Raw genomic sequence first — 25,618 nt, 5'->3', positions numbered from 1 at the left:
AGATGAGCACAAACCAACCTTGGGTTTCTAGGATACTAAAAAACCCAATCAGATTCTTTAAAAAACCCAGAACTTTATTAGAAAGAAAAAAGGTGAAAGGAGTGCCTCTGTAAGATTAGAATGGAAGATAATCTCACAGGCAATAGGATTCAAAACAGAGAGGGTTTTCCTCTGGGCAAAACTTTAAAGTTACAAAAAGAAAACCAGTAATACACCTTCCTCTCAGCACAGAGAAAATCACAAGCCAAAACAAAAGTAAGCTAACGCATTCCCTTGTTAGTACTTACTAATCCTAATGGAGTTGGATTGCTTATTTTGTTGATCTCCGGCAAGCACACAGAACAGACAAAGAATAGACAAAACAAAGCGTTTCCGCCCACTTCCCCCTGCTCAATTTTAAAGTATCTTGTCCCCTTATTGGTCCTTTTGGTCAGGTGCCAGCCATGTTACCTGAGCTTCTTAACCCTTTACAGGTAAAAAGATTTTATGCCTCTGGCCAGGAGGAATTTTATAGTACTGTATACAGGAAGGTTGTTACCCTTCCCTTTATGTTTATGACAACAGAGGATTCCCCTCTAGGCTTAGCTTCAAAGTGACAAAAAAACAGGAATAAAACTCCCTCTTAGCATAGGGAAAATTCACAAGCTAAAACAAAAGATAATCTAATGCATATACTTGGCTTTACTTGCAATTTCTGCAATTTTAGATGTATCATTTCAGGTATCTTTTCACGCGGTGGTTTACCTGCTTGGTCAATCTCTCTCTCCAGAGAGGGCACAGACAAAGAGAGCACAAACAAAATCTCTCCCTCCCTCCATATTTGAAAGTATCTTCTTTCCTTATTGGTCCTTTTGGTCAGGTGCCAACCAGGTTATTTGAGCTCCTTAACCCCTTACAGGTAAAGTGATTCTGTACCTCTGGCCAGGAGGGATTTTATGTTACTGCATACTGTTGTTACCCCTCCCTTTATATTTATGACAGTGTCACCATTTTATTGTCCCATCAAAAGGTGACAGTTGCTGCCACAATTGCAATTTCCTTTGTAATATAAATCATGATCAAAAGACCCACCCCCAAGTAAGTTGAGCAGTGTCCTTTTCCCCTCAGGTTCTTAAGTCCAGCAACCCAAAAGTCCCTTTAACTAGCCCATCCCGTCCCTGCACCCCACTCCCAGTTGCTGTCCTTGGACAGTGCAAACCTAGAGTTCAGAGGTGCATCTGCAGAGTTCACCTCCCACCCTGGGTAGAAATGGGGGTAAGGCGGCACCTTACACACTCCACTGCTCGGACACTCGCTCGCCACCCACTCGCCACCAGGTGCCCTGCTGGCCGCACTGCTCCACCAGCCACACTAGACACTCACCACACCTCCCCCCAAGATATTTTCAGGGCTCCCCACTTAATACAGCTGTCAGTGAGTTCAGTTGTTAGTGGGGAACCTCACTGCTGGGACACACTGGGCAGTCTCTTGCAACAGCGACACTGTCCAAAAACAGGTCTAATACTTAAATGTGGGCATCAGCAATTTCAGCTCTGCAGCACATAGAATCATAGAATATCAGGGTTGGAAGGGACTTCAGGAGGTCATCTAGTCTAACCCCCTGCTCAAAGCAGGACCAATTCCCAACTAAATCATCCCAGCCAGGGCTTTGTCAAGACATAACAAGACTCTCAGTTGAATCTAAATTAATTCAAGTTTCACAGAAGAAAAAGAATCAAGTAGAACCTAGAACTTTTACACAATGTCCATCCCCCCCCTCCCCCCCCATACAACCAACCATACTCTACCACTGAGCATTGGAACCACGTCCCATGCCTAACGAGTGACTTTTAGCTGCGGGTGAATCTCTCAATTGGGAAATGCCAAGTACAGTTCTGCTGCCCATGGTTCATAAAACAAGGATAACAACCTTTTATTACTCCTGATCCAATAACAAGGAGACTGGGATCCCACACCCCAAAAGTGACCATTTGGGCAAGCAATCCCATCATGCTGAGCACCAAGCAGGGTGGGTGTGCCCATGCAAAGGAGATCAGCTCCTGATGGCCTTTTCCACAGCTCACCACTAGATGTCAGGGGAGAGCTCATTCAGACTCTGCTTACACAAGTAACACTGGAGCCAGGCGCTGTGAGCATCTGGGCAGAGCGAGTGGGGCCCTGGGCAGAGGACCCAGCACAGGGAGATGTCACCATATCAGAGGCCGTGGCAGGACAGACTCAGGGCAGGGCAAAAACCTGATGGGGGGCAAGGTTTGGGAGAAGGGTCCTGGCACTTGGAGCCTGAGGGCATGTGAGCACTGCCAGAGCAGGTGTCTGACTCACACTGTCACTGCAGTGCAGCCAGGGCCTAGAAATGTAGGGAACAGGCTGTGAATTTTTCTTGAGTCCCAGAGACCTTTGTGTGCTGCATCCCGAGGCCCATTGGGCGGGTTCCTGGATCCTTCCACCTTTTCCATTTTCCCCTCATTTTTTTTGCAATTGTTGTTTAATCAGTTGTGTGTGGTTTAAACACAATGCAGTGATCGCTGGGTCAGGGAAGTGGCTGTTGAGCAGAGATTACCCCATAATGGGGACACGGTAGCTCCGTTTTGAGTCTCCCATGGGGATACCAGGGGTCAAGGGCTCCAGGGTTTCTCGGTCCGGCCTTGTCAGGGTTACAAGAAATCTGCCTCATGGGAGAGGGAAGTAGAGTCCTCCAGGGCAAGCAGGCATCCAGGGCGTGGAGTCCCTGGGGGTGCTAGCGATGGCCCTGCTGCTGCCGCTGCTCACACAGTCGCTGCTGTCTCTGTCCCTGCCCCTTTGCTGTGGGCTCATCGCTGCTCTCCCACATTTGCCGTTTGCCGCTTCTGCCTCGAGCTGCGATGCTGATACTGAGGCTCTGCCAATTTGCCCAGCGCTTAGTGATTTCCCTGGGGGGGGGGACCCCACTGCTGCTGCACCCTGTGCTGTCTTTGATCACGTTGTCTTTAAACAGAGCCCCCAGCCCAGGTAGGAGAGAACACCTGGCCCCACCCCCTCGGGCTCTCACTGGATGTGGGGTCACTCGCCCCGCTCAGCGCGTGAGGGTCAATCAGGCAGGCTGAGTACGATTCTGCTGCCCTCGACTCGTACAATGAGGATAACAACATTTCACTCCCCTGCGTCCCAGATTAACCCCGAACAGCCCATACTGAGCACTGTGGCAAAGCAGGTCTGTCTGCCGAGCACCTAGGCAGCCCAGGTGTGTCAGATACGGTCTGCTCCTGAGGTCTGCTCCCCCAGCTCATCCCCACAGGGCAGGGGGGAGCCCATTCAGATCCCGCTCATACACAGGGCGGATTTTGTCCAGCTTGTGCTAAACCAATGGATTCCTTGAAAGGAGCTGTACTAGGCAGGTGGGGGCGGGGGGTGTCCCTACTTCTGGTACCCCTGAGCAGGGCTCACATTTGTGGCTTTAGCAGGAGGCCAGTTAGATTTTAAAGCTGAAATCTCACAAACTGGGTTTGCCAGTTTGGTGACTATTCTAGCTTCTATTTGAATGGGACTGAAGCAGGAGAGCCCCTTTTCCTAGAGGAAAGGCCTGGGGCCATCACAAAAAGGGGACGCTCTGAGAGAGGCTGTATGAAAGCTGGGGGCAGAGAACACCCCCTCAGTCAGGGACAGAGATAAATGTAACAGGGAAGAGTAGAAGGGATGTTCCCCAGGTCACGCAGAGGCCTGGGGCAGAGCTGGAAATGGAACCCAGGAGTCCTGGCTCAGTCTTTTTTGTTTTGTATTCCTGTCCTGTCTACAGGTTTTCAAATGCCGGAAGGATGTACCCAGGGACTCTACTATCCAAAAAGAAACTTCAGCAGAAAAACCCGGGGAAAGCAGACAAAGGCACTGGCGTGAGCCTCATCACCATTGCTGCTACCCGCATCGTCTCCTGGAACCCCAGGCCTTCATCATCCTCATCCTAAAAATGTCCTGACCAGAGTGGGCCTAAAATACCATCCCACATGTCATTGGCACCTCTGCTGGTGCCAGCTAAATCCAAACACCAGGTAGGATCAAACAAACGTTGGAGAGGAGCAACAACAGCTCCAGCCCATCTCAACCAACTTCTTCTCTCTTAACCCCCAAAACAGGACAGGAGGGATGAGCGCCCAGGGCAGGGCAGAGGGGAGCGGAATGAATGGGCCATGTTTCGGGGTAGTGATGCCCCATGTTTTTACCAGAAGGGCAGGGCCCTCCTCATTCTTAATTCAGTCCATTTCCTTCCCCTGAGGGACTGGCTCTGGGGTGCTGAGGCTGGAGCCAGGTGACACATGGAACTGTCCATGCCACAGTCAGGAACACGAGAAAGGAGACACATGCTGAGCTGAATGCTGGAGGGAAAGTTTATTATCACGTCACTGTGCTGAGATTGCTGAGAAGAGCAGAGCATGGGTGCGACAGGGAGAGAAGGGGGCAGAGCAGAGCGGGAGTGACACAGCGTAACACAGCGATGCTTTGCAGAAGGGACTTTGCAGCTGGGGACTCAGGATCTGGTCTCCCAGGGGAGCCGGAGGGACCCGATTCACACACAGCCCATGTCCTGGGAGCCCCCAGGTGCAGGTGAGCTGCCTCCCCTAGGTTTTGCACTTACAAACGAAAGAGAATCTCCAATGACAGGGATAATCATCCCATTTCTGAAAACCTAGAAAGAAAAACAGAAATGACCTGTGGGGTGGGGCAGGCTGGGCTGTTCCTGCTAGTACAGTGACCCCAACCCTGCCCCATTCCGTGCCCCTCGGAGAAGATCCCAGCTCCTGTGCATAGCCCTGAGGAAGAGGAGGGTGGGATGCAGCTCTGAGCGCCCCAGATAGTATTCCTGCTTAGTCAGCCCGAACAACAGTTTTAATCAAAGGTTAATCAATTACAACAGAGCCCAGTGCTCAATGGGCTGCTTGTTACCCTAGCGTGGGACTGTCTAACACACCCGGCTCATGGCGGGCCCAGGCCTGTCCCAGTGATAAATGGAATTGGTCTGAGACCCGGCCCTGCCCCTCGCTCCCCCCACCCACTGGCACTGCAGGCCCCACACAGACACAGCACTCAGTGATCAGGGCCAGGCGGGGGATTAGTTGTGAATTTCGCCCCTCTCCTGTTCACAGCCTGTCTGCAAAGCGACCCCTTGAATCCACCAACACTGGCTAGTCCAGGGGTTCTCAAACGTGGGGTACTGACCCCCCATTGGGGTCACAAGGTGGTTTCATGGGTGTCACGAGCTGTCAGTTCTGTGGGGCTGAGAGCCCCGAGTCCCCATTCAATTAAATGACCCCCCTCATTGTGAATGTATAACGGGGGTCACATTGAGAGGCTGGCTGTGCGACAGGGGGCACCAATACAAAAAGGTTGAAAACCACTGGGCTATTCACTGTCACCGTCTGGGCTATTTGGAACGTCTTCCCCTGCCCGCTGGCGCTGTGAGCACCCGGTTACGTACAGCACCGCGGGGTCTGCTCCCTGGCTGCAGCTTTTGCTAACGATCCTGTCCCAGTGCCAGTTTCCATGGGAACAGTCATTAGTTCTCAATCTGTGAACGTTCCGAGACTGTGCAACACTTTCACAAGCAGCCGGCATGTGTGCAAATACTTGTGAGTAACACGAATCTATGAGGGGGCCAAATGCAGCTCTGGTGCCCACATCATTGTGTGGATCAGTGTTTGCACAGCAGGGGTGCAACAGTGACTCAGAGCCGTCACCCTTTAACAGCTCAGCAGAGTCCTCGTTTCGTGGCCAGGGGTGTGTGTGTGTGTGTGTGTGTGTATGTCTCTCCTGCCTGTCACTGGAGCAGAGACGTGAACTGACACAGGGGATTTGGTAAGTAGGAATTTTACCAGGTGAGACAAGGGGTTCTCTCCTAACTGCCCTGCCAGCATGGGGCAGGGAAGAGAGAGGAGTAAGGATCTGCACTCCAGAGCGCGCTGGGGACAGCCTGGGTCAGAACCTGTGTGGTAAGAGGGCTGCCAGGGTTCCCCTTGTAGGCGCATGTGGCTCTGGTCCACCGACTTACCTGGACGTTCTAACACCACACAGTGCTCGTTTTTGCTCGGACTATCAGGTTGCCCTTTATTCCAAGCTGTGAAACTGAGCAGGGAATTATCTGACCATCTCCAGTCTCGATCCTGCAGAGACAAAGGAGAGCAGAGCCCCTGTAAACCCAAGATTACACAGCTAGAGATGTGCCCCAGAGCCGAGGGGCCATGGGCAGGGCATCGGCAGAGGCTGCCCAGTGACTCTGGAGACACTGATCATTGCTATGAAATGTCAGCGCTGACAACCAGGGCTACATTTACTGGCAGATGAAGTTACACCAGGACCTGCCCAAGCCCTTGGAAGCATGAAAATAGCAAGTGAAGGGAAAGTCTCCAGCACCCCCTGCCCCTGCCACCCCCACATTGCCGAGGGGAGCGCACCCCGACCTGCCCTCAGGTTCCACGTCCATCTCCAGCCCAGCCCGACAGGCAGCACCTGCAGCGTCATCCCACGCGCTGTCCCGCAGCCCCACGCTGCTGCCCCCGTTCTCTCTCGTGTGCACAGACCCAGGCGGCGACGCTCCCAAAGCCCATCCAGAGGGGAGTTACTCTGCTCCCCGCTGCAGAGATCACGGCGGTAGGTCTGGGGGACGGGGGCGCTGGATGAAGCTGGGGTTCGCACTGTCGGGGATCAGGGGCTGCAGCAGAATTAGTCACCTGGCAACCCAGCCAGTGCAGCCAGCCGGCCGCAGGCCACGCGCCTGACTGCATCCCGTGCCTGGGCCGGAAGGGCAGCTGGCCGGCTCTTAGCCCAGCAGCTCTCTGGCTGCTCAGTGTGTTCATGCCACGGCCACGATCCTCCCTGTGCTGCTGCTCCTCGCCGGGCTCCTGTCCTGCTCCAGCCCTGCTCCTCCTCCTGCTCCTGCTTGTTTCCCAGCCTTGCTCCTGCTCACTCCTGGCCGCCTCAGCTTGCTCCTGGTCCCGGCTTCCTTACCCTGCCCCTGGGCTCCGGCTCTGACCCTCGATGTGCCTCCTGGGTCCCCTCCTGGCTCTGACCCTCGGCTTGGCTATTAATTCCTGACTCCGGCTCTGACCCTTGTGTTGGATCCGCTGCCTGCTCCTGCTCCGACCATTAAGCCTGACTGCCCACAGCCCTGCCTCTATCGTGTGTTCCCTTGGGCTGCTTGTTGGGAGGGAAGCAGAAGCCGTATGCGCCTGGAGTGGGCTGCCAGCACCTCAGCCGATGGGAAGGAGCCGGGAATGTTGGGGACAATCCCCTTGTTCTGTCCGTGTGTTCAGGGATTCGGGTGGGTCCTGATCCCCCTTCCCTGTCCCTGAAGGGAGTTCTGGGTTATTAATTCCCCAGGGTTTTGTACGGGGCCGTGTCCCTCGGTGGGCAGCTCCTCAGTGGGCGGGTGCAGGGGGAGCTGCCGAGGGGCAGAGGCTGACGCTGCCCCACGCTCAGTTGACCCCCCGAGGGGCGAAAGGCTGCGACGTGGCCCAGGAGGTCTCTGTCTCTGGCATTTTATCACGGTGAGAAGTGAGGAGGCCAAGAGCCGTCGGGCGTGTTTAGCAAGTGACGACAGCCTGTCAGCTGGAGGGAGCCTCGTGCAGGAGTCTGCGCTGTCCTCGTGCAAGTCCCACGTCACACACACAACCACACACAGTATCCCCGCCGGCGTCCTGCCCCGAGTCCATGGGGGAGCAGCAGCGGCTGAGCAGGGCCCCAGGGAGAGACACTAATGAGCCTGTCCTGGAAACGAGCCTCTTTGCTGGACTAGAGACTGGACTGGAGAGCTCCCCTCCTTCCCCCCAGGCACTGGCCTGCAGAGCCCTGACTGGCGACTGGACTGGCCCAGGGGCCAAACAAGAGCCGCGGTGGCTGACTTTGAGCTGTAAGTGATTAAGCCTCTGTAGCCAGGGGGTATCTGCAACCTCCCCGTTCCCGCCAGCCACAGTCACTGCCCTTTCCTGAGCCTGTGTCGAGTGGGTATCGGAACCCACCGGGGCTTCCCCTACAGGCCTGGAGCTGAAGCTCCTCTGGCCAGGTGACGCCCCCTCACTAAGCCCACCCTGAGGACGAATACACACAGAGCGACAGCACTCCCAGGGCTCTGCTGCCCTCGCATTGGTCACTCTGCCCATGGGGCTGCCCCTTTCCCCGAGCCCTCGTCGAGACGTCTCGTCTGTGTGGGGCGGGGCTGACTCTCGTGCCGGGCGTGTACGGTGTGAGCACAATGGGCCGGTGTGGTGGGTCCCTGTGCACTAGTGTAACGAATGTGAATATTAATTCCAGCAGTTTATACTCTGCACCGGGCACTGGGGATCGACCCTGTAACTGAAAACACAGGCGGTCACAGCCCCTTTTCACCCCGTTCCCATGGAAATCCTGCTCTAGTGGCACCCCCGCCCCAAACAACAACCTCACTGAGCAGAGACACAGAGCCCAGGGGCCTGGGGCGGGGCTGCCAGAGGCAGAGCGGGCATCGGGTACTCACATGCTCAGGGTCTGAGAGTCCGATCCAGACGGGCCTGCATTTTCTGTGATACTTCTTGATGTAATGGGCCAGCATTTTATTTTCTCCAGGACTGTGAATGGAGACGAGATGGGCCCCGTGCCTCTGGTGCTGGCAATAAGCCTGGAAGAAGAAAAAACAAAGCTAGTTACTTCCCAGTTTAAGGAGCAGCAGGAGCGAGTCCAGCACTGTTCTGGGCCCTGCCTCCCCCGGGCAGCAAGGGCTGTGAGGGGACAGGACCCCGTGTTAGCGCCTCTCCCCTCCCCAGGACCAATGGGAGGAGCAGGTAGAACCGCCTCCCTCTCTCCATCCCCCTTCACCTTCCCGGCCCCCACCCCACTCGGCACAGCCACAGCCACCCTGTGCCCTGCTGGCGTCACCGAATCCCTCCCGCGCCAGCTCCTGGGCTCTGCTCTGAGCACTGGCCTGCCCTGGGCCATGGCTCTGCCAGACACACCCGCTGTCATGCTGGGAGGGGAGCACAGGTGTGGCTGATACAGGTCACTGTGCTGACCCCAGGCACTCGGACTCTGCCAGGTGCTCGGCTTGTGCACATGAGCAATTAGCACCACATGAACTCAGTGCAGCCCTGGCCGAGGGGATTTCCTGGCAGCTCTCACAGGGCCCTACAGCCCGGGCTCCAACCAAGCCCAGAAGCCTACACAGCAATGAAACTGCCCCGCAGCCCGAGCCCTGTGAGCCTGAGTCGGCTGAAAAGCACTGAGGGGTCATGGCCGCAACCAGCTGAATGTGAGCTCTCATTGCCGTGCTGCACAAGAGGGCAAGTGTGAGCCTTGAACGTGTAAGCAGAGGCACGGGGCAGTGGGTGAAACTTCCCCTGGGGGAGGCTAGCTCCTGTCCCGCCTGTTCCGCCGATGGCTCTGCCCAGACTCCACCCCTGCTCCGCCCCCAGACCCAGCCTGCTGCTGACTCACCGCTCATCTCTTCACCCCCCCCGCAAGTTCCCCCCTCTCCTTTCGCCTCCTCACCGCCCCGCCACTCCGAGATACCCCCACTCCTGCCATGCCACTGGCTCACCACTCCCCTCCTCACCCTCCTGCTGGCCCCACCGCTGTGAGATCCTCCCCCCTTTTCACCTTAAAGCACTACTAACATTTCCTTGTGGGAACTGAACAGCTATAGATCAATTGCCAGATGGATTCTCCGCTGTGTGGCAGAGTTCGGTGCATACTGTATAGAGAGAGACTTGGTTTTTCAGGCTACCTATGCCAGCCTTAAGCCTAATCTCCCTTTTTTCAAAAGTGTTTGTCATGGACAGCCTGCATTAAGGCAGTACTTTAATCACCTTTCTTACACAGAATTCCCTGCCAGACTCGCTTACTTAAACTGGGCTTGAATAAAACAACTGGATCAAGAAATAAACTCACTGGCTATGTCTGCTCCTCCTTGAGCGAGGTTAGTGAAAAATACTTCTGCTGGGTGCAGAGAATAAGTCACATAGCATGGTACCAAGTATCAGAGGGGTAGCCGTGTTAGTGTATCCATAAAAACAACGAGGAGTCTGGTGGCACCTTAAACACTAACAGATTTATTTGGGCATAAGCTTTTGTGGGTAAAAAACCCACTTCTTCAGATGCATTGAGAACTACTGATGGGTGGCATGGCATGGGAATTACTGAGGGGTCATTTGGAAACTGCTTTTAACCCAAATAACACATTTTCCTACAATATAAAAGCCAGCTGAATGTGGCCAAAGACTTCCTGGGCATTGGCAAATGCCTGTTAAATGGCTTCATTAACACTTTAATGGCCCATTAACACTTTCAGTGATCTGTTACTAGGTCTCTGTAAGGCTATTTCACTTGTGTTAAGTTACTCAGAGCATAAGAACATAAGAACGGCCGTGCTGGGTCAGACCAATGGTCCATCTAGCCCAGTATCCTGTCTGCCGACAGTGGCCAATGCCAGGTGCCCCAGAGGGAATGAACAGAACAGGTAATCATCAAGTGATCCCTCCCCTGTTGCTCATTCCCAGTTTCTGGCAAACAGAGGCTAGGGGACACCATCCCTGTACATCCTGGCTAATAGGCATTGATGGACCTATACTCAGGGATCCCCTCTGCTCCCCTATTCACTCCCCCGACTGCTGCTGGCTCACCGCTCACATCCTCAAACGCCCCCCAGCCCCTGTGTGGGGGGGGTGAGGAGGAGGGATGCAGCCAGCTGCGGGGACCTCTGAAGGGGGGTGGAATGGAGGAGAGAAGAAGAGAGGAGGAATCATAGAATCATAGAATCTCAGGGTTGGAAGGGACCTCAGGAGGTATCTAGTCCAACCCCCTGTTCAAAGAAGGACCAATCCCCAACTAAATCATCCCAGCCAGGGCTTTGTCCAGCCAGACCTTAAAAGTCTCTAAGGAAGGAGATTCCACCACCTTCCTAGGTAACCCATTCCAGTGTTTCACCACCCTTCTAGTGAAAAAGTTAAGAACATAAGAACATAAGAAAGGCCGTACTGGGTCAGACCAAAGGTCCATCTAGCCCAGTATCCTGTCTACCGACAGTGGCCAATGCCAGGTGCCCCAGAGGGAGTAAACCTAACAGGCAATGATCAAGTGATCTCTCTCCTGCCATCCATCTCCACCCTCTGACAGACAGAGGCTAGAGACACCATTCCTTACCCATCCTGGCTAATAGCCATTAATGGACTTAACCACCATGAATTTATCCGGTTCTCTTTTAAGCTCTGTTATAGTCCTAGCCTTCACAACCTCCTCAGGTAAGGAGTTCCACAAGTTGACTGTGCGCTGCGTGAAGAAGAACTTCCTTTTATTTGTTTTAAACCTGCTGCCTATTAATTTCATTTGATGACCCCTAGTTCTTGTATTATGGGAATAAGTAAATAACTTTTCCTTATCCACTTTCTCCACATCACTCATGATTTTATATACCTCTATCAGACCCCCCCTTAGTCTCCTCTTTTCCAAGCTGAAGAGTCCTAGCCTCTTTAATCTCTCCTCATATGGGACCCGTTCCAAACCCTTATTTTTTTTCCTAATATCCAAACTAAACCTCCCCCACTGCAACTTGAGACCATTACTCCTTGGTCTGTCATCTGCCACCACTGAGAACAGTCTTGATCCATCCTCTTTGGAACCCCCTTTCAGGTAGCTGGAAGCAGCTATCAAATCCCCTCTCACTCTTCTCTTCTGCAGACTGAACAATCCCAGTTCCCTCAGCCTCTCCTCATAAGTCATGTGCTCCAGACCCCTAATCATTTGTGTTGCCCTCCGCTGGACTCTTTCCAATTTTTCCACATCCTTCTTGTAGTGTGGGGCCCAAAACTGGACACAGTACTCCAGATGAGGCCTCACCAATGTCGAATAGAGGGGAATGATCACGTTCCTCGATCTGCTGGCAATGCCCCTACTTATACAGCCCAAAATGCCATTAGCCTTCTTGGCAACAAGGGCACACTGTTGACTCATATCCAGCTTCTCATCCACTGTGACCCCTGGGTCCTTTTCTGCAGAACTGCTGCCTAGCCACTCGGTCCCTAGTCTGTAGCAGTGCATGGGATTCTTCCGTCCTAAGTGCAGGACTCTGCACTTGTCCTTGTTGGAGAGGGTTCAGAAGAGAGCTTCAAGAACAACATGAGGTCTGGAAAACCTGCCTCACAGAGGGAGAGTTGCAGGAAAGCTAGAAGATTTCTGACTGTCCCTCCTTCCACTGTCCATCCCTCCCATCCACAGACGGCCTTACCCTGTCCCCATGCCTCAGACACAGCCCTGCTGGGTAATGGGTCTGTTACCTGCCCCTGTTCTATGCCAACATGGAGCAACTGCTCCCATAATAGTTACAGGCCAAAGCACTAAACAGCATTGCAGGGGCACTACAGAGCAGAAACAGCAGAAACCACAGTGCCCCTAGTGTCCCCAGAGCACAAGCACAGGGAATTCCCAGCCCCATGGTCACATCAATGTGCACCCAGTGCCCCACACAGCATTACACAGCATTATAGCAGTAGGGATGTTCTACCACCCACCTGACCAGGATGGTGATAGTGACTGTGAAATGCTCAGGGAGATTAGAGAGGCTATACAAATAAAAAATAAAAAAACAATGGGCGATTTCATCTATCCCTTATCCACTATCTACTATCCACTATACCCTACCCACTATGTACTATCCACTGGGTAAAAACAACGAGGAGTCCTTGTGGCACCTTAGAGACTAACAAATTTATTTCGGTATAAGCTTTCGTGGGCTAGAACCCACTTCATGAGATGCATGGAGTGAAATATACAGTAGGCAGGTATATATATATATTACAGCACATAAAAAGATGGGAGTTGCCTTACCAAGTGGGGGTGTCAGTGCTAACGAGACCAATTCAAACAGGGTGAATGTAGTCTATTCCCAACAGTTAACAAGAAGGGGTGAATATCAACAGAGGGAAAATTACTTTTTGTAGTGTTAACGAGGGTGGATGTGGCCCATTCCCAACAGTTGACAAGTAGGTGTGAGTATCAATAGAGGGAACATTATTTTTTGTAATGACTCAGCCGCTCCGAATCTTAATTCAGGCCTAATTTGATGGTGTCAGCCAAGCCCTAAGATAGAACTGCATTTGTGCCAATCCCTCAGGCAGAGGATCTCTATCAAGTGTTCTTAAAACTACAATACCCACCTGGGGAAGTGAAGAAACAGATTGACAGAGTCAGAAGAGTACCCAGAAATCATCTAGTACAGGACAGGCCCAAGAAAGAAAGTAACAGAACTCCACTAGCCGTGACCTACAGCCCCCAACCAAAATCCCTCCAGTGCATCATCAAGGATCTACAACTTATCCTAAAGGACGATCCCTCACTCTCACAGTCCTTGGGAGTTAGGCCAGTCCTCGCTTACAGATGGCCCCCGAACCTGAAGCAAATATTCACCAGCAACTACACACCACACAACAAACGCACTAACCTAGGACCTATCCCTGCAACAAACCCCTTTGTCAAATCTGGTCCCATATTTATTCAAGGGACACCATCATAGGACCTAACCATATCAGCCTAACACCATCAGGGGCTCGTTCACCTGCACATCTACCAATGTGATATATGCCATCATGTGCCAGCAATGCCCCTATGCCATGTACATTGGACAAACCGGACAGTCTCTATGCAAAAGAATAAATGGACACAAATCAGACATCAAGAACTGTAACATTCAAAAACCAGTAGGAGAACACTTCAATCTCCCTGGACTCTAAATAACAGACTTAAAAGTGGCCATTCTTCAACAACAAAATTTCAAAAAGAGACTTCAACGAGAAACTGCAGAACTAGAATTAATTTGCAAACTTGACATCATCAAATTAGGCCTGAATAAAGAATGGGAGTGGCTGGGTCACTCCAAAAAGTAATTTTCCTTCTATTGATATTCACCCCTTCTTGAGACCTTCAGCACAGCCCTGCCATTGGAGCTAAGGGAGCTTCTTTTATAACACCAAGTAAGGAGCAGGCCCTTCATGAGCTGGCTTCTAGAGTGAGACAAGACCCCACCTGTGTCCAGGCCGTCCCTGATGTCCCTGACAGACACAGGGCATTACAAATGTGTTGGGTCCAGAGGAGATCGTGCTCCACCGGGGGCTACATTTACATTGTATTCTGCTCCCCAGCCAGGCCAGGGCAGGATGTTCCCTCACAGCCTCTTCCCAGGGCTCTGTCTGAGGCAGTGTGAAATGTGCCAGCCCTGGGCTCCCACCTAGGGTTGCCAGGTGTCCAGTTTTTCACCAGAACACCAGTTGCAAAGGGACCCTGGTGGCTCCGGTCGGCACCGCCGACTGGGCTGTTAAAAGTCCGGTCAGCAGCACAGTGGAGGCCCATGGCTAAGGCAGGTTCCCTACCTGTCCTGGCTCTGTGCGGCTCCTGGAAGTGGCCGCCAGATCCCTACAGCCCCAAGGCACATGGGCAGCCAGGGAAGCTCCACATCCTGCTCCCGCCCTGAGTTCCAGTTCCACAGCTCCCATTGGCAACCAATTGGAGCTGCAGGGAGCACCTGTGGGCATGAGGGCAGCATGCGGAGACTCCCTGGCCACCCATATGTGTAGGGGCTGCAGGGACCTGGCGGACACTTCCTGGGAGCTGCAGTAACCCAAAGCCACTCCCACATCCCAACCCAATGCTCAGCCCTGAGCCCCCTCCTGCATCCCAAACCTCTCATCCCTGGCCCCACCCCAGAGTCCACACCCCCAGCCAGAGCCCTGACCCCACCCCAACCCCATGTCCCAACCCGGAGTTCTCTCCTGCACCCCAAACCCCTCATCTCCAGCCCCACCCAAGAGCCCACACACCCTCCTGCACTCCAAACCTCTCGGTCCCACATTGGAGTCCCTCTTCCACACCAAACCCTTTCTCCCCACCCCCACCCTAGAGCTCACACCCCCAGCCCAGAGCCCAAACCCCCCTGCATCCCAACCCCCTGCCCCATCACGGAGCCCTCTCCACACCCCAAATCCATCATCCCTGGGCCCACCCCAGAGCTCGCATCCCCAGACAGAGCCATCACCGCACACACACCCCGCACTCGTACGCCTTGCCCCAGACCGGTGAAAGTGAGTGAGGGTGAGGGAGAGTGACAGAGGAAGGGGGGATGGAGCGAGTCAGGGCGAGGTCTCGGAGAAGGGAGTGGCTGGGGTGTGTCCTTAGACAGTTGGCAACCCTATCCCCTCCCCTGCTACCAAAGCAGATTCCCCAGCCCAGCCCAGCTCACTGACTCTGATATTCACCCTAAACCTCCCCATCCCCCAGCCTCCAGCTCCAGCCCAGCGCCCCTGAGCCCCCCTGCCCCCAGCCTCTCACCTCAGCCTCCATCCAGTTTTTTTCTTTGGGGAAGAATCGATAGCAGCTGTCATGGAAGGAGAACCAGCCTGTGGGACACGACATAGCCTGTGCCCCTGCAGAGAGAGAGGGGGCTGGGGGCAATGGTGGGGACAGGACACTGCAGTTAGAGGCCGTTTCATAGGCAGAGCTGTGACTTTCCCATTAGCACAAATAACATCGGGATCCCGTTTGGGGCTGTGTCTGGCTGGCAGGACCCTCCAGGCCCTGGCGCTGCAGGAAGAAGCTGGGTTTGCCCAGACCCCACATCAGCAGAATGGGGCCCCTGAAACCCAGCCCTGAGCAGGGATCCCAGCAGGGCAGGGCCTCGGGGTTTACATGGGGTGTGGGCTCCTTTCCCCAGGGCTCCCTGAGGGGAGGAAGGAGCCAGTGCACAGTGGGGTGGCTGATAGACCCTCCCTGCGCCTGCCCCAGGGAAGTGGGGAAATATGGAGCTACCAGTCACAGTGGCCCCCATTCAGCTGCAGCCCTCGGGCAGAGGGAATTCCTGCCACCCTGAGCTCCTCCCCCTCTCTCCTTGGGCCATGCGGGACAGTGGGCCCAGGGAAGCCGGCAGGGGAGCAGGAAGGGAACACCCAGGGCCACGGGGTGAAGCTGGGGGAGCAATGGGGTTGGCACAGACTGGGACTAGAGGAAATTGGGAGCAGGGGCCCAGTTCTGGATGGTAGGAGCTGGGGGGTTGAAGGAGGAGGGAAGGGAGAGAGGTGCCCAGGGAGATGGGGCATAAAGAGGGGGAATAGCTGGGATCTGTGGGGCTGGGGCGGAGGGGAGGGGAGGGGAACACTGTGCAGGCACTGCCCTTCTCAGGGATGGGGGCACAGTGTTCCCCTCCCCTCCCCTCCACCCCAACACGGCGAGGGGTCGAGCCGTGTTGCAGCAGAGGGAGGGAATGGGACAGTCTGGAGGAGAAAGACACACTGTGCAGGGAATGGGGCAGTCCAGCTGGGATCAGAGGCCGGATGGGGGAGAAACCGGGGCTGGAGCGGAGCCATGACCAGCCCTTGGAGAGGGACCCTGTGGCTACATGGCCAGACATTGGGAGGGGAATACAGGAGGGTGGGATGGTTGCCTGAAACTGACAGGGGCTGAGCGCCCATTCTCAGGGACTGGCCCCACCCAATCCTCATGGGAAGATCTGACCTATGGGGGGCATTTCATCCACCTTCTCTCACCCGCTCCCTCAGGAGGGGCCGTAGGGTTGGTCACCCCCAGGGCAGTGACCCCCAGCAGCACGAGATGGGCAGAGGCTCTGGAAGTGATGAGGGAAATGAATTCACTTCCCAATTTCCACCATGGCAACCAGCACCCGGGGGCTCCAGCTCCGAGGGGCCGGGCAGGGACTCACCTGCCAGCGAGGGGTTATAGGTCAGGCAGCCAAGGAGGCAGAGGCTGAAGTAGACGACTGGCCCCATCTTCTCGCTTCCCCTGGGGAGAAAACGCACAAGGGAGATGGGGCCATAAGACCCTGAGACACCCCCCGGAACTGTTTGCTAAAGGGCCTGGCTGGGCTGGAAGGGCCCCGAGGGGGATCCTGTCCCCCAGCCCTGGGGCACCGAGCTCAGAGCCCATCTCCCTGGGTCCGAAGGGCCCTTCCTCTTCCACCCCTCACTGAGCCATGCCCCAGGGACAGAACTGGACACCCAGCATGGAGCCGGGTCCCAGCTCCGCAGTGGCTGGGCTCTGCAAGCCACATCTCCAGGGACTCCCCAAACCAGGGCTGCAGGTGGGGAGAAGGGGGGATCAGCAGGGAGGCCGGGGTCACTCAGATGGGACCTGGTTCCAGGCAACAGGGTCCCATTTGTAGAGCAAATCAGTTCTCAGAAGGGGCATTTGCTATCTCCCACTGTCCCTGTGTCCCACAGTGCTGGGGCTGGCAGGTCCCCACGGTAGCCACCTACATGGAAAGTGGAGGGAGGTGTGACGTTATTGACATAATCTGTAGGGAGCCCTCGTGCCCTGGCCCTGACTGGCCCAACTGCTCAGGTCCATCTTGTCCCATGGAAAGTTCCGGGCAGATCCCCAGGGAGTGTAAATCTGCTGGAGTCCCCCTGAAGTCAGTGGGGGGATCCCCAGCGGGTACAGTCTGGTGTGGGGCTATTGGAGTCATTGGGGTCAGACCCCCAGCAGGTGGGCATTGGTCAGAGCTCCGCTGGAATCACCGGGGCTAGAACCCCAGCGGGTGTAAAGTGGCCAGAGCTCCACGGGAGTCAATGGAGTTACACCAGCTGGGGCCTGGCCCCCATCAGTGCAGGGTAAAATGGCAACTTTCCCATTCCCGGCCCTCAAGCCCGGGGAGGCACTGGGCCCATCACGCGCCCTGTGCTTGGCTCATCAGTGCCCTGCACTGGGTGTTGTCATTTATACCTGTGCAAAGAGATTGTGAAATGCACCATCCTCCCTGGGCGGCAATTTGCACATACCAGGCAGTGGTGTAAATGGTGTCATATGAGGCCGGGGACAATCAGGCCCATGAGAACTGGATTATAACTTCATGGTGCTGCCTGGGGCCGAAGTATTGGCCTTGTTCTGGGCTGCCCATGCTCCCTCGTGTCTGTCTCTCTGCTGCATTTCAAGGGAGCCCATTACCATGGTATGTAGGTGCTGACCACGGTATGTAGGTGCTGACTATGGCCCAATGAAAGCGGTGTCAGACTTGCCCCCGAAGTGACTCTGTTGTCACATGTCTGTGGCTTGGCTGCTTGTATCTGGGGCTAGTGAGACTGTTTAAAGGCCGGGCATAGCACAGACCCTTTGAACTCATGACACCTGGTAACTTCACCCATCTCATTTCCAAGCACGAGCTGACGCCTAACACCTGGTCTGATCCTGCCACCACCACCCACCCGTAAAACACAGGCCAGAGCCCTGCCCCACAATAATGCCTAGAGAAGAGATGACAGAAAAACATCCAGTGTCGATTTTAAAATTGCCCGAGATGGAGAATCCACCACAACCCTGGGGAAGTTGTTCCAGTTACTCTCACTGGTAAAAATGTCTGCCTCGTTTCCAGTCTGAATTTGTCTAGCTTCAGCTCCCAGCCATTGGAACATGTTACACCTTTGTCTGCTAGATTGGGGAGCCCATTGCTAAATATCTGTTCCCATGTAGGTATTTATAGACTGGAATCAAGTCACCCCTTAACCTTTTCTTTTCTCAGCTGAACAGATTAAGCTCCCTGAGTCTAGCACTATAAGGCAGGTTTTCTAATTCTTCAATCCACTGCCAAACACAGATGTAGAATAACCTCACTGCTCCTACTTGAGATTCCCCTGTTTTTGTATCCCAGGTTTGCATTAGTCCTTTTGGCTACGACATTGTGCTAGGAGCTCATGTTCAGCTGGTTATCCATCTCCACCCCCAAATCTTTTACAGAGTCCCTGCTTCCCAGGACAGAGGCCCTGATCCTGGAAGTCTGGCCTGAATTCTGTGTTCCTAGATGTCGGCATTTACATTTAGCCATGCTGAGACACAAATTGTTTGCTGCACCCACTTTACCAGGAGATCCAGATCGCTCTCTATCACTGACCTGCCCTCTTCATTGTTAAGCACTCCCACAAACTTTGTGTCCCCTGCAAACTTATCAGTGATGGATTTATGTTTCCTTCCAAGTTGCGGATAACAATGTTAACTAGTGTAGGGCCGAGAACTGGTCCCTGCAGGACCCCACTGGAAACAAACCCACCCCATGGTTGGAATGTTCCCTTGGGGACACCCAGAGCTGTGGTCCCCGTGTTACCACAAGGCTGCAGCAAGGGTGAGCTTAGCTGGAGATTAGTCAGCTCCCTGCCACACCAGCCTACTCCACCGTGGGGGTTCCCCCCACCCCTGCTGCCCTTCCATGGTAGCTCCCGCACCCCTCCCACCCTCTCTGCTCCACTAATTGGGCTTCCCCACCTCTCCTATCCTCCCTGCCCTGCCATGGGGCTCCCCCACCCCTTCTGCCATCCCTGTCCTGTCATGGGCATCCCCCACCATTCCTATCTTCCTAATCTGCCGTGGGGCTCCCCATCCTCCCTACCTCCATGCTCTGCTCTGGGTGCTTCCCCCACCCTTCCTGCCCTCACTGATCTGCTATTGGAGGTTCCCCCACCCCTCCTGCCTCCCTGCTCCATTGGGATGGGTGCTGGAAGGACTTATGAAACATCCCTGGGGTGGGGGAGGACCAAAGGGAGATGAGAGCCAGGGGCCACCCTGCAGGGGGTGATGTGCCAGGCCTCACAAAGGGGAGACTCCCAGTTCAGTGCCAACTGGGGAGCATGGGACTCTGGGCACTCTGGTCCTTGGGAGGGCAGTGCTGTGGGTGGTGGAGAGCTGGTTTGACACTGTCCCAGGGCCCAGGCAACTCACACAGGGTAAGTCTGGCCACCAGGCCCCATCCCAGGGATTGGCTGCCACCGAGAGCCCAGCACCCAGCACCGAGGACCCAGCACGGAGGGGAGAAGGGACTGGAGGGGTTAGGGACTCACCTGTCCGTTTGTCTGTCTGTCTAGGCAGCTGGTCCAGAGCACTGGGATTGGAGTTCAGCCTGTGCCAGGCTCTGGTTCCCCGGGGGGTTTATAGCCCAGCAGGGGGGGGAGGGGCCGGGGGGAGGAAGAAGGAGGAGGGTGAATTTGGAAATGGGACCAGATGTGACAGTTCAAACCCAGTGACGACACAGATAAGAGATGGCAATCTGCCCCTGCTTCTGCTCAGCTTCCTGCTGCCCCCTGAGACGCCCTGGCGTGGCTGGCAGTGCGAGCGTTATTGCTGCTGAGTCACAGCCTGGCACTGGGAAGGGGGCGCTGGGGCAGGCACTGAGGCAGACGGACGGCCCAGAAGGCACATGTGTTACCCAGGGTTTTCAGAACACAAAGCTGTGGTAACTTAAGTGTTTCTCTCCAGATGGTGTCAGGAGTAATAATTGGGAACATAGCAATTCCATCAGAGAAATGATTGATACAAGCAAGTGTGCTCTTATCAAAAATACAATTTATTTGATATTAAGCATACACACGCACACATACACAATGCGTTTAGGACATCCTAGGTATAGTTGCCCACAATCTGAGATGGTTTCGAGTCATCACCATCTGGGCATCCAGGGGCCCTCTTTCCATCCAGCTAATGGGGAGTTTAGATGTCAGCTTCTTGCTTGAATAAAAGCTCCCTTGGACTGCTCTGAGGTATTTACTTTTACCTAATCTTTTATGGCTAACTCTAACAAAGCACAAACCTATAGTGACTCCTAGTGGGTAAGCACAATAACCTCTACTGGGTCACCAATTCTCCTAATTTCAACAAACTACTCATGATCTCCAAACATTTCTAGTATTTCCAGCCAGAAAAACAACATGTCAGGGGCACCAAAAACCAAGGTTGCTGTCTACTCACTTTCTGTCCCATCCTCCCATTCTGATTAACAAACAAACGTTGTCTCACAAAGGCCTCAGATTATTCCTATCTATGTGACGTTTGGTTTTCAGCTGGCAGTGGCTGAGCATACAAAATGGCTGACTGCAGTGCTGTCAGGTTCTGGGGTACATGCAGGGATGTCAAATTCCAGGGCACACATGGGGCATATTTCTTGAAGAGAGGGTGTGATGGGGACACAGCAGCAGTTTGATTCCCTGCCTGAATGACCCCCATCACCACCACCCTCCGTCCCTGAGCACCCAGCAGTGAGCACCCTCCAGGCTTAGCACCCTCCACCTGCCCTGAGCCCCCAAGCCCTGAGTGACTCTTGTGGCAGGAACTGGTCTCAAGTCATGTGCTGTAAATTGGGGTCTGTCTCAACCTAGTTCACTTGTATTTGCAGATGACTGGTGTCTCCCCATACTGGGGGGGCACAATCTAAAAGGGAGGACATGTGGCTGCCCCAGATGTCTCCTCCCCCACCCTGCCCCCATCCCAGGGCTGCCACGATCTCCCCCCTACCTTTCTGCCCCATGTTACTTGGAGGGGAAGAGCCTCTGTCCTTCTGCTCTGCTGGCTCCTCTCCGGCACATTCGTCTGCGCTCTCTGGCAGCTGGGCCTGGGCGACGAGTTGGAGGAAACTGCTTCTCATGCAGCTGAAGCTGACTGCTCCCATAGAAAGCTTGATTTGGGAGGGGCAGAAGTGGTGGCCCCCTCCCTGCCCGGGCTTGGCTTATGGGAACAAGGACTGAGCATGCTGGAGGACAGGGGGGCTCTGGCTCACTTGGCCCCTGTCTCCGGAAGTTTGGATTGGATGGGGAGCAGCATTCCAGCAGCTGGCATGAGAATAGGATCTGGTCCTGCCCCTTCCGCTCCCCACCCTGGCCAGCTGCGGGGGTGGGGGGCACTTGATCCTCACATGCCTCCCCACATATTACCTTTGCAGTGATGTGAGGTGTGTGACAACCCAAACCTTACAGTGATGGCATCAGTCAGCCCCTGTGTTGCCAGTAGAGCAATGAGCCTGGGCTGCCTGTTACAGACCATGCTGGGGAAGAGGCGGTAGACTCAGGGTCTGTTATCCAGGGACTTGGACACAGGCTCAGCGTCTCTGAACCAAAGGCCGGCGAGGGGCCTGGGGCATGCTGGGAGCCTTGGTTATCACAGATGTTAAAGCCAGAAGGGACCATTGTGATCATCTCGTCTGACCTCCTGCGTCACACGGGCCAGAGACCCCACCAGTGAGTTCTGTGTCCAGCCCAGAGTGTCTGGTTTCATATGGGAAGATCTGTAGAACCGACCAGTCCCCACCATTATTTACCACTCCACAAATTCTTCTCTCACCTGCTAATATCACCAGCAGAGATTTTATATTTTCTTTCAGGTCATTGATGAAGATATTGAATGGCACTGGCCTGCAACACCCTTCTATGTACACCGCTAGTGGATCATGATTTCCCAATGACAATTACCTTGTGAGATCTATCAGTTAGCCAGTTCTTATTTTATTTAGTATGGGTGGCATTGACAATTTTATTTTGTGGTAGGTTTTTAATCAGAATATCCAGTGGGACTCAGCCAAATGCCTGAAGGCATGGCGACACTTGCAAATGTAGAGCGCTTTGAGTTAAACCAGCCTTCATAGAGCGCAGTAGGGAAAGTGCTGCAGTCTGTCCACACTGACAGCTACAAGCGCACTGGTGTGGCCACATTTGCAGCACTTGTAGCGGCATTGGAGCGGTGCATTATGGGCAGCTATCCCACGGAGCACCTCTTCCCATTCTGGCGCTGTGGCTTGTGGGAAGGTGGCGGACGATGCGGGGCATTCTGGATCCTGTCCCAATGCCCCGTGATGCATCGCTTCCCATCCCAGCAATCCCTCTGCTTCCGTCCACATTTGGAACCATCTTTCAATGTTTTTTTGTGCTGTGCGCTCTGTCTTCCCTTTTTGGTCAGTGGAAATGGAGCCCGATCTGCTGAGGAATATGCTGACGAGTCTCACCAGTACGTCATGTTTGGCAGTCAAGTTACTCCTTAACATCCAAACTGACAATGAGGACTCCGAAAATTATATCGACTCGAGTATCGCATATGACACAAGATTGCTTGTGGCATTCATAGACATGCTCACCACTGTGGAATGCCGCTTTTGGGCTTGGAAAACAAGCACTGAGTGGTGGGATCACATCTTCATGCAAGTCTGGGATGACGAGCAGTGGCTGCAGAACTTTTGGATGAGAAAAGCCAGAGCTCACCCCCACTCTGCGGCGCAAGGACATGAGATTGAGAGCTGCCCTGCCGGTGAAGAAGCGGGTGGCTATTGTAATCTGGAAGCTGGCAACACCAGACTGCTACCGATCATTCACTAACCAGTTTGGAGTGGAAAAGTCTACCATTGGAATCGTGTTGATGTAAGTTTGCAGGACCATTAATCGCATTCTGCTCAGAAGAACTGTGACTCTGGGTAACGTGCATGACATTGTGGCTGGCTTTGCACAAATTGGTTTCCCTAACTGCGGAGGGGCGATAGATGGAATGCATATTCCAATTGTGGCACCAGCCCACCTAGCCTCCGAGTACCTTAACCGAAAGGGGTATTTTTCTATGGTTCTCCAGGCGCTTGTGGATCACCATGGGCGTTTTAATGACATTAACACAGGCTGGCCCGGAAAGGTGCATGACGCACGCATCTTTCGGAACACAGGCCTGTTCAGGAAGCTACAAGCTGGGACTTTTTCCCCGGACCAGAAGCTCACCGTTGGGGAAGTCAAAATGCCCATTGTGATCCTTGGAGACCCCACTTACCCCTTAATGCCGTGGCTCATGAAACCCTACACAGGGAGCCTTGACAGCAGCAAGGAGCGGGTTCAACAACAGTCTGAGCTGGTGCAGAATGACTGTGGAGTGTGCTTTTGGCTGTTTAAAGGGCCGCTGGCGCTCTCTGTATGGGAAGCTGGACCTGGCCAATGACAGCATCCCCGCAGTTATATCCGCAAGCTGTACCCTCCATAACATTTGTGAAGGGAAGGGTGAAAGATTCACTCAGGCATGGAACTCGGAGGTTCAACACCTGGAGGCTGAATTTGCACAGCCAGAGAGCAGGGCTATTAGAGGGACCCAGCGTGGGGCTGCAAGGATTAGGGACACCTTGACAGAGCTATTTGAGGCTGAAAGCCACCAGTAATGTTTGGTGCCCTGCACAGGAGTGGTTCCAATGTTAGTAGGAATCTGTGTTTGCTACACTGACTTGCAATGCCTGTTGCTTTCCTGGCTAAGGTAGCTTTTACTTATGCAATAATAAAGAATGTTTTCAAAGCCAAAAAATCCATTTATTGAAAAGAAACACAACTGCTTGGGAAACAGAAAGGGCAAGGCGGTGGGGTAGGGAACCGTACAATCACAGATTTGCGTATGTCCTGTCTGGAGTGCTGTGCAATGAGTGCTGCACTTCAGGCTGGCTATAATGCATGGGGATGGGGGTTGAGTGCAGGGGGTAAGGGTTGTAGTTTTCAGGGCTGGGTGGTGAAGCTACAGGTGTTGGAGGCAGCTGGTGGTGGTAAGAACCAGGATGTTGGGGAAAGTGGGTTGGAGGTGACATGGGGGCACAAGGGAAAGAGTTTTGGGACCAGAGCTGCAGGGAGGGGACGGGCGGGTGCAGTAACACTCCGTCTGCATGGCTACGAGCGCCTGGATCGAGTCTGCTTGGCGCTCCATGATGCTTATCAGCCAATCCGTGCTTTGCTGCCGGAGCACCATGCTTTTGTGCCAGCAAGCCGCGCTTTTGTGACAGCGCTCCTCATTCTGCTGGTGGATCCTCCTTTCACTCTCCCTCCACTCCTGTGCTTTTAGGTTCTCGTTAAGGGACTGCTGCATTACTTCATGCAGCATGTCTTCTTTGCTTCTACGTGGTCTCTTCCTGATTCTTTGCAGTCTCTCGGCCGGTGATAACACAGACGGTTGAGATCTCAAGCTTGCATCTGTAAAGACAAAATGCAACACTTAACAGAGGCAGCATTGTTCACAGCAGACAGAGCAATGATTCCTCCATACTTAAGGGCAAGCACAGTCTACACAATAGCAGAATTTGCCCGTCCCAAAGCAAGCGCACATAACCCAGGGGAGCCCCAAAATGGTGAGTAAGCACAGGGGCAAGGGGGACTGATTGTTTCATGGCTGTACTGTCCTCTGTGTTTCTGTGCCTTGGGGAGAGCCAACAGCTGCAGGGGGCACCTACACTGAACACTGTCCCAACATTTTCCACACGAGTTCGTCCTGGATGATATCTCACTGCTGAGGGTGACCTGGGAAGCAAGGGAGGGTCTTTTACTACAATGCTGCTTCTGCCCTGCCCCATATGCAGCCTGCCTGTATGCAGCAATGGTCCCCCCGCCCCTCACTGCACAGTGGCGTGGACACGTTAGCCCAACTGGGACAAGGACCACAGTGGCTCTCCCATGAAACCTGCCCAAGTGCATTGCCCAAGTTCTGGATGAGGCCTTTGACGAGATCACTGAGGCCAATTACCTCGATGTGAGAGAGTACATCAATGCCCTATTCTGCATCTATGCATGCATGCATCCCTAACCTTCCTTGTCCCATGAGAGCGCACTGAATAACTTCCTTACCAAAATAAAAGCCACTTACTGGGAACCTCCTATGGTGTTTGTCCTTCCCCAAGCACCAGCCACTGCAACTGGTTACCTTCCTTCTGGCTTGAAAACAGCTCCTGGCTTCATGCATCTAGGGATTCCAGGGTGTCTTCCTCCTCCTCAGCACCCTTGATCCTGCTTTCCTCCTCCTCCCGCCTTGTTGGACTGGGCTCTGAAGTGTCCATGGTGGTACTCAGAGTGGAGGTGGGGTCGCCTCCAAGTATCACGTCCAG

At 54.1% G+C, this 25,618-nt stretch overlaps 1 protein-coding gene across 1 annotated transcript; it reads right to left on the bottom strand.

Annotated features, from left to right (window-relative positions):
- Window positions 1–4,349: 4,349 nt before the first annotated feature.
- Window positions 4,350–22,749, bottom strand: LOC135893146 (C-type lectin-like). Its single transcript, XM_065420940.1, has 6 exons — window positions 22,739–22,749; window positions 16,691–16,770; window positions 15,307–15,419; window positions 8,477–8,617; window positions 6,017–6,128; window positions 4,350–4,657 (listed from the first exon to the last, which is right to left on the bottom strand). The coding sequence occupies exons 1-6, from the start codon at window positions 22,747–22,749 to the stop codon at window positions 4,590–4,592; spliced, it is 525 nt and encodes a 174-aa protein (XP_065277012.1). The 3' UTR covers window positions 4,350–4,589.
- Window positions 22,750–25,618: the final 2,869 nt, after the last annotated feature.

The sequence above is a fragment of the Emys orbicularis genome, chromosome 1 (genome assembly GCF_028017835.1).
Source record: "Emys orbicularis isolate rEmyOrb1 chromosome 1, rEmyOrb1.hap1, whole genome shotgun sequence".
Lineage (NCBI taxonomy): Eukaryota > Metazoa > Chordata > Testudines > Emydidae > Emys > Emys orbicularis.
This window is presented reverse-complemented; position numbering and strand designations above follow the sequence as displayed.

Coding starts and splice junctions, on each gene's coding strand:
- LOC135893146 (XM_065420940.1), bottom strand. Junction 15,420..16,690: donor CTATAACCCCTCGCTGGCAG/GTGAGTCCCTGC, acceptor CATTGCCCCCAG/CCCCCTCTCTCTCTGCAGGG. Junction 8,618..15,306: donor AAAACTGGATGGAGGCTGAG/GTGAGAGGCTGG, acceptor TTCTTCTTCCAG/GCTTATTGCCAGCACCAGAG.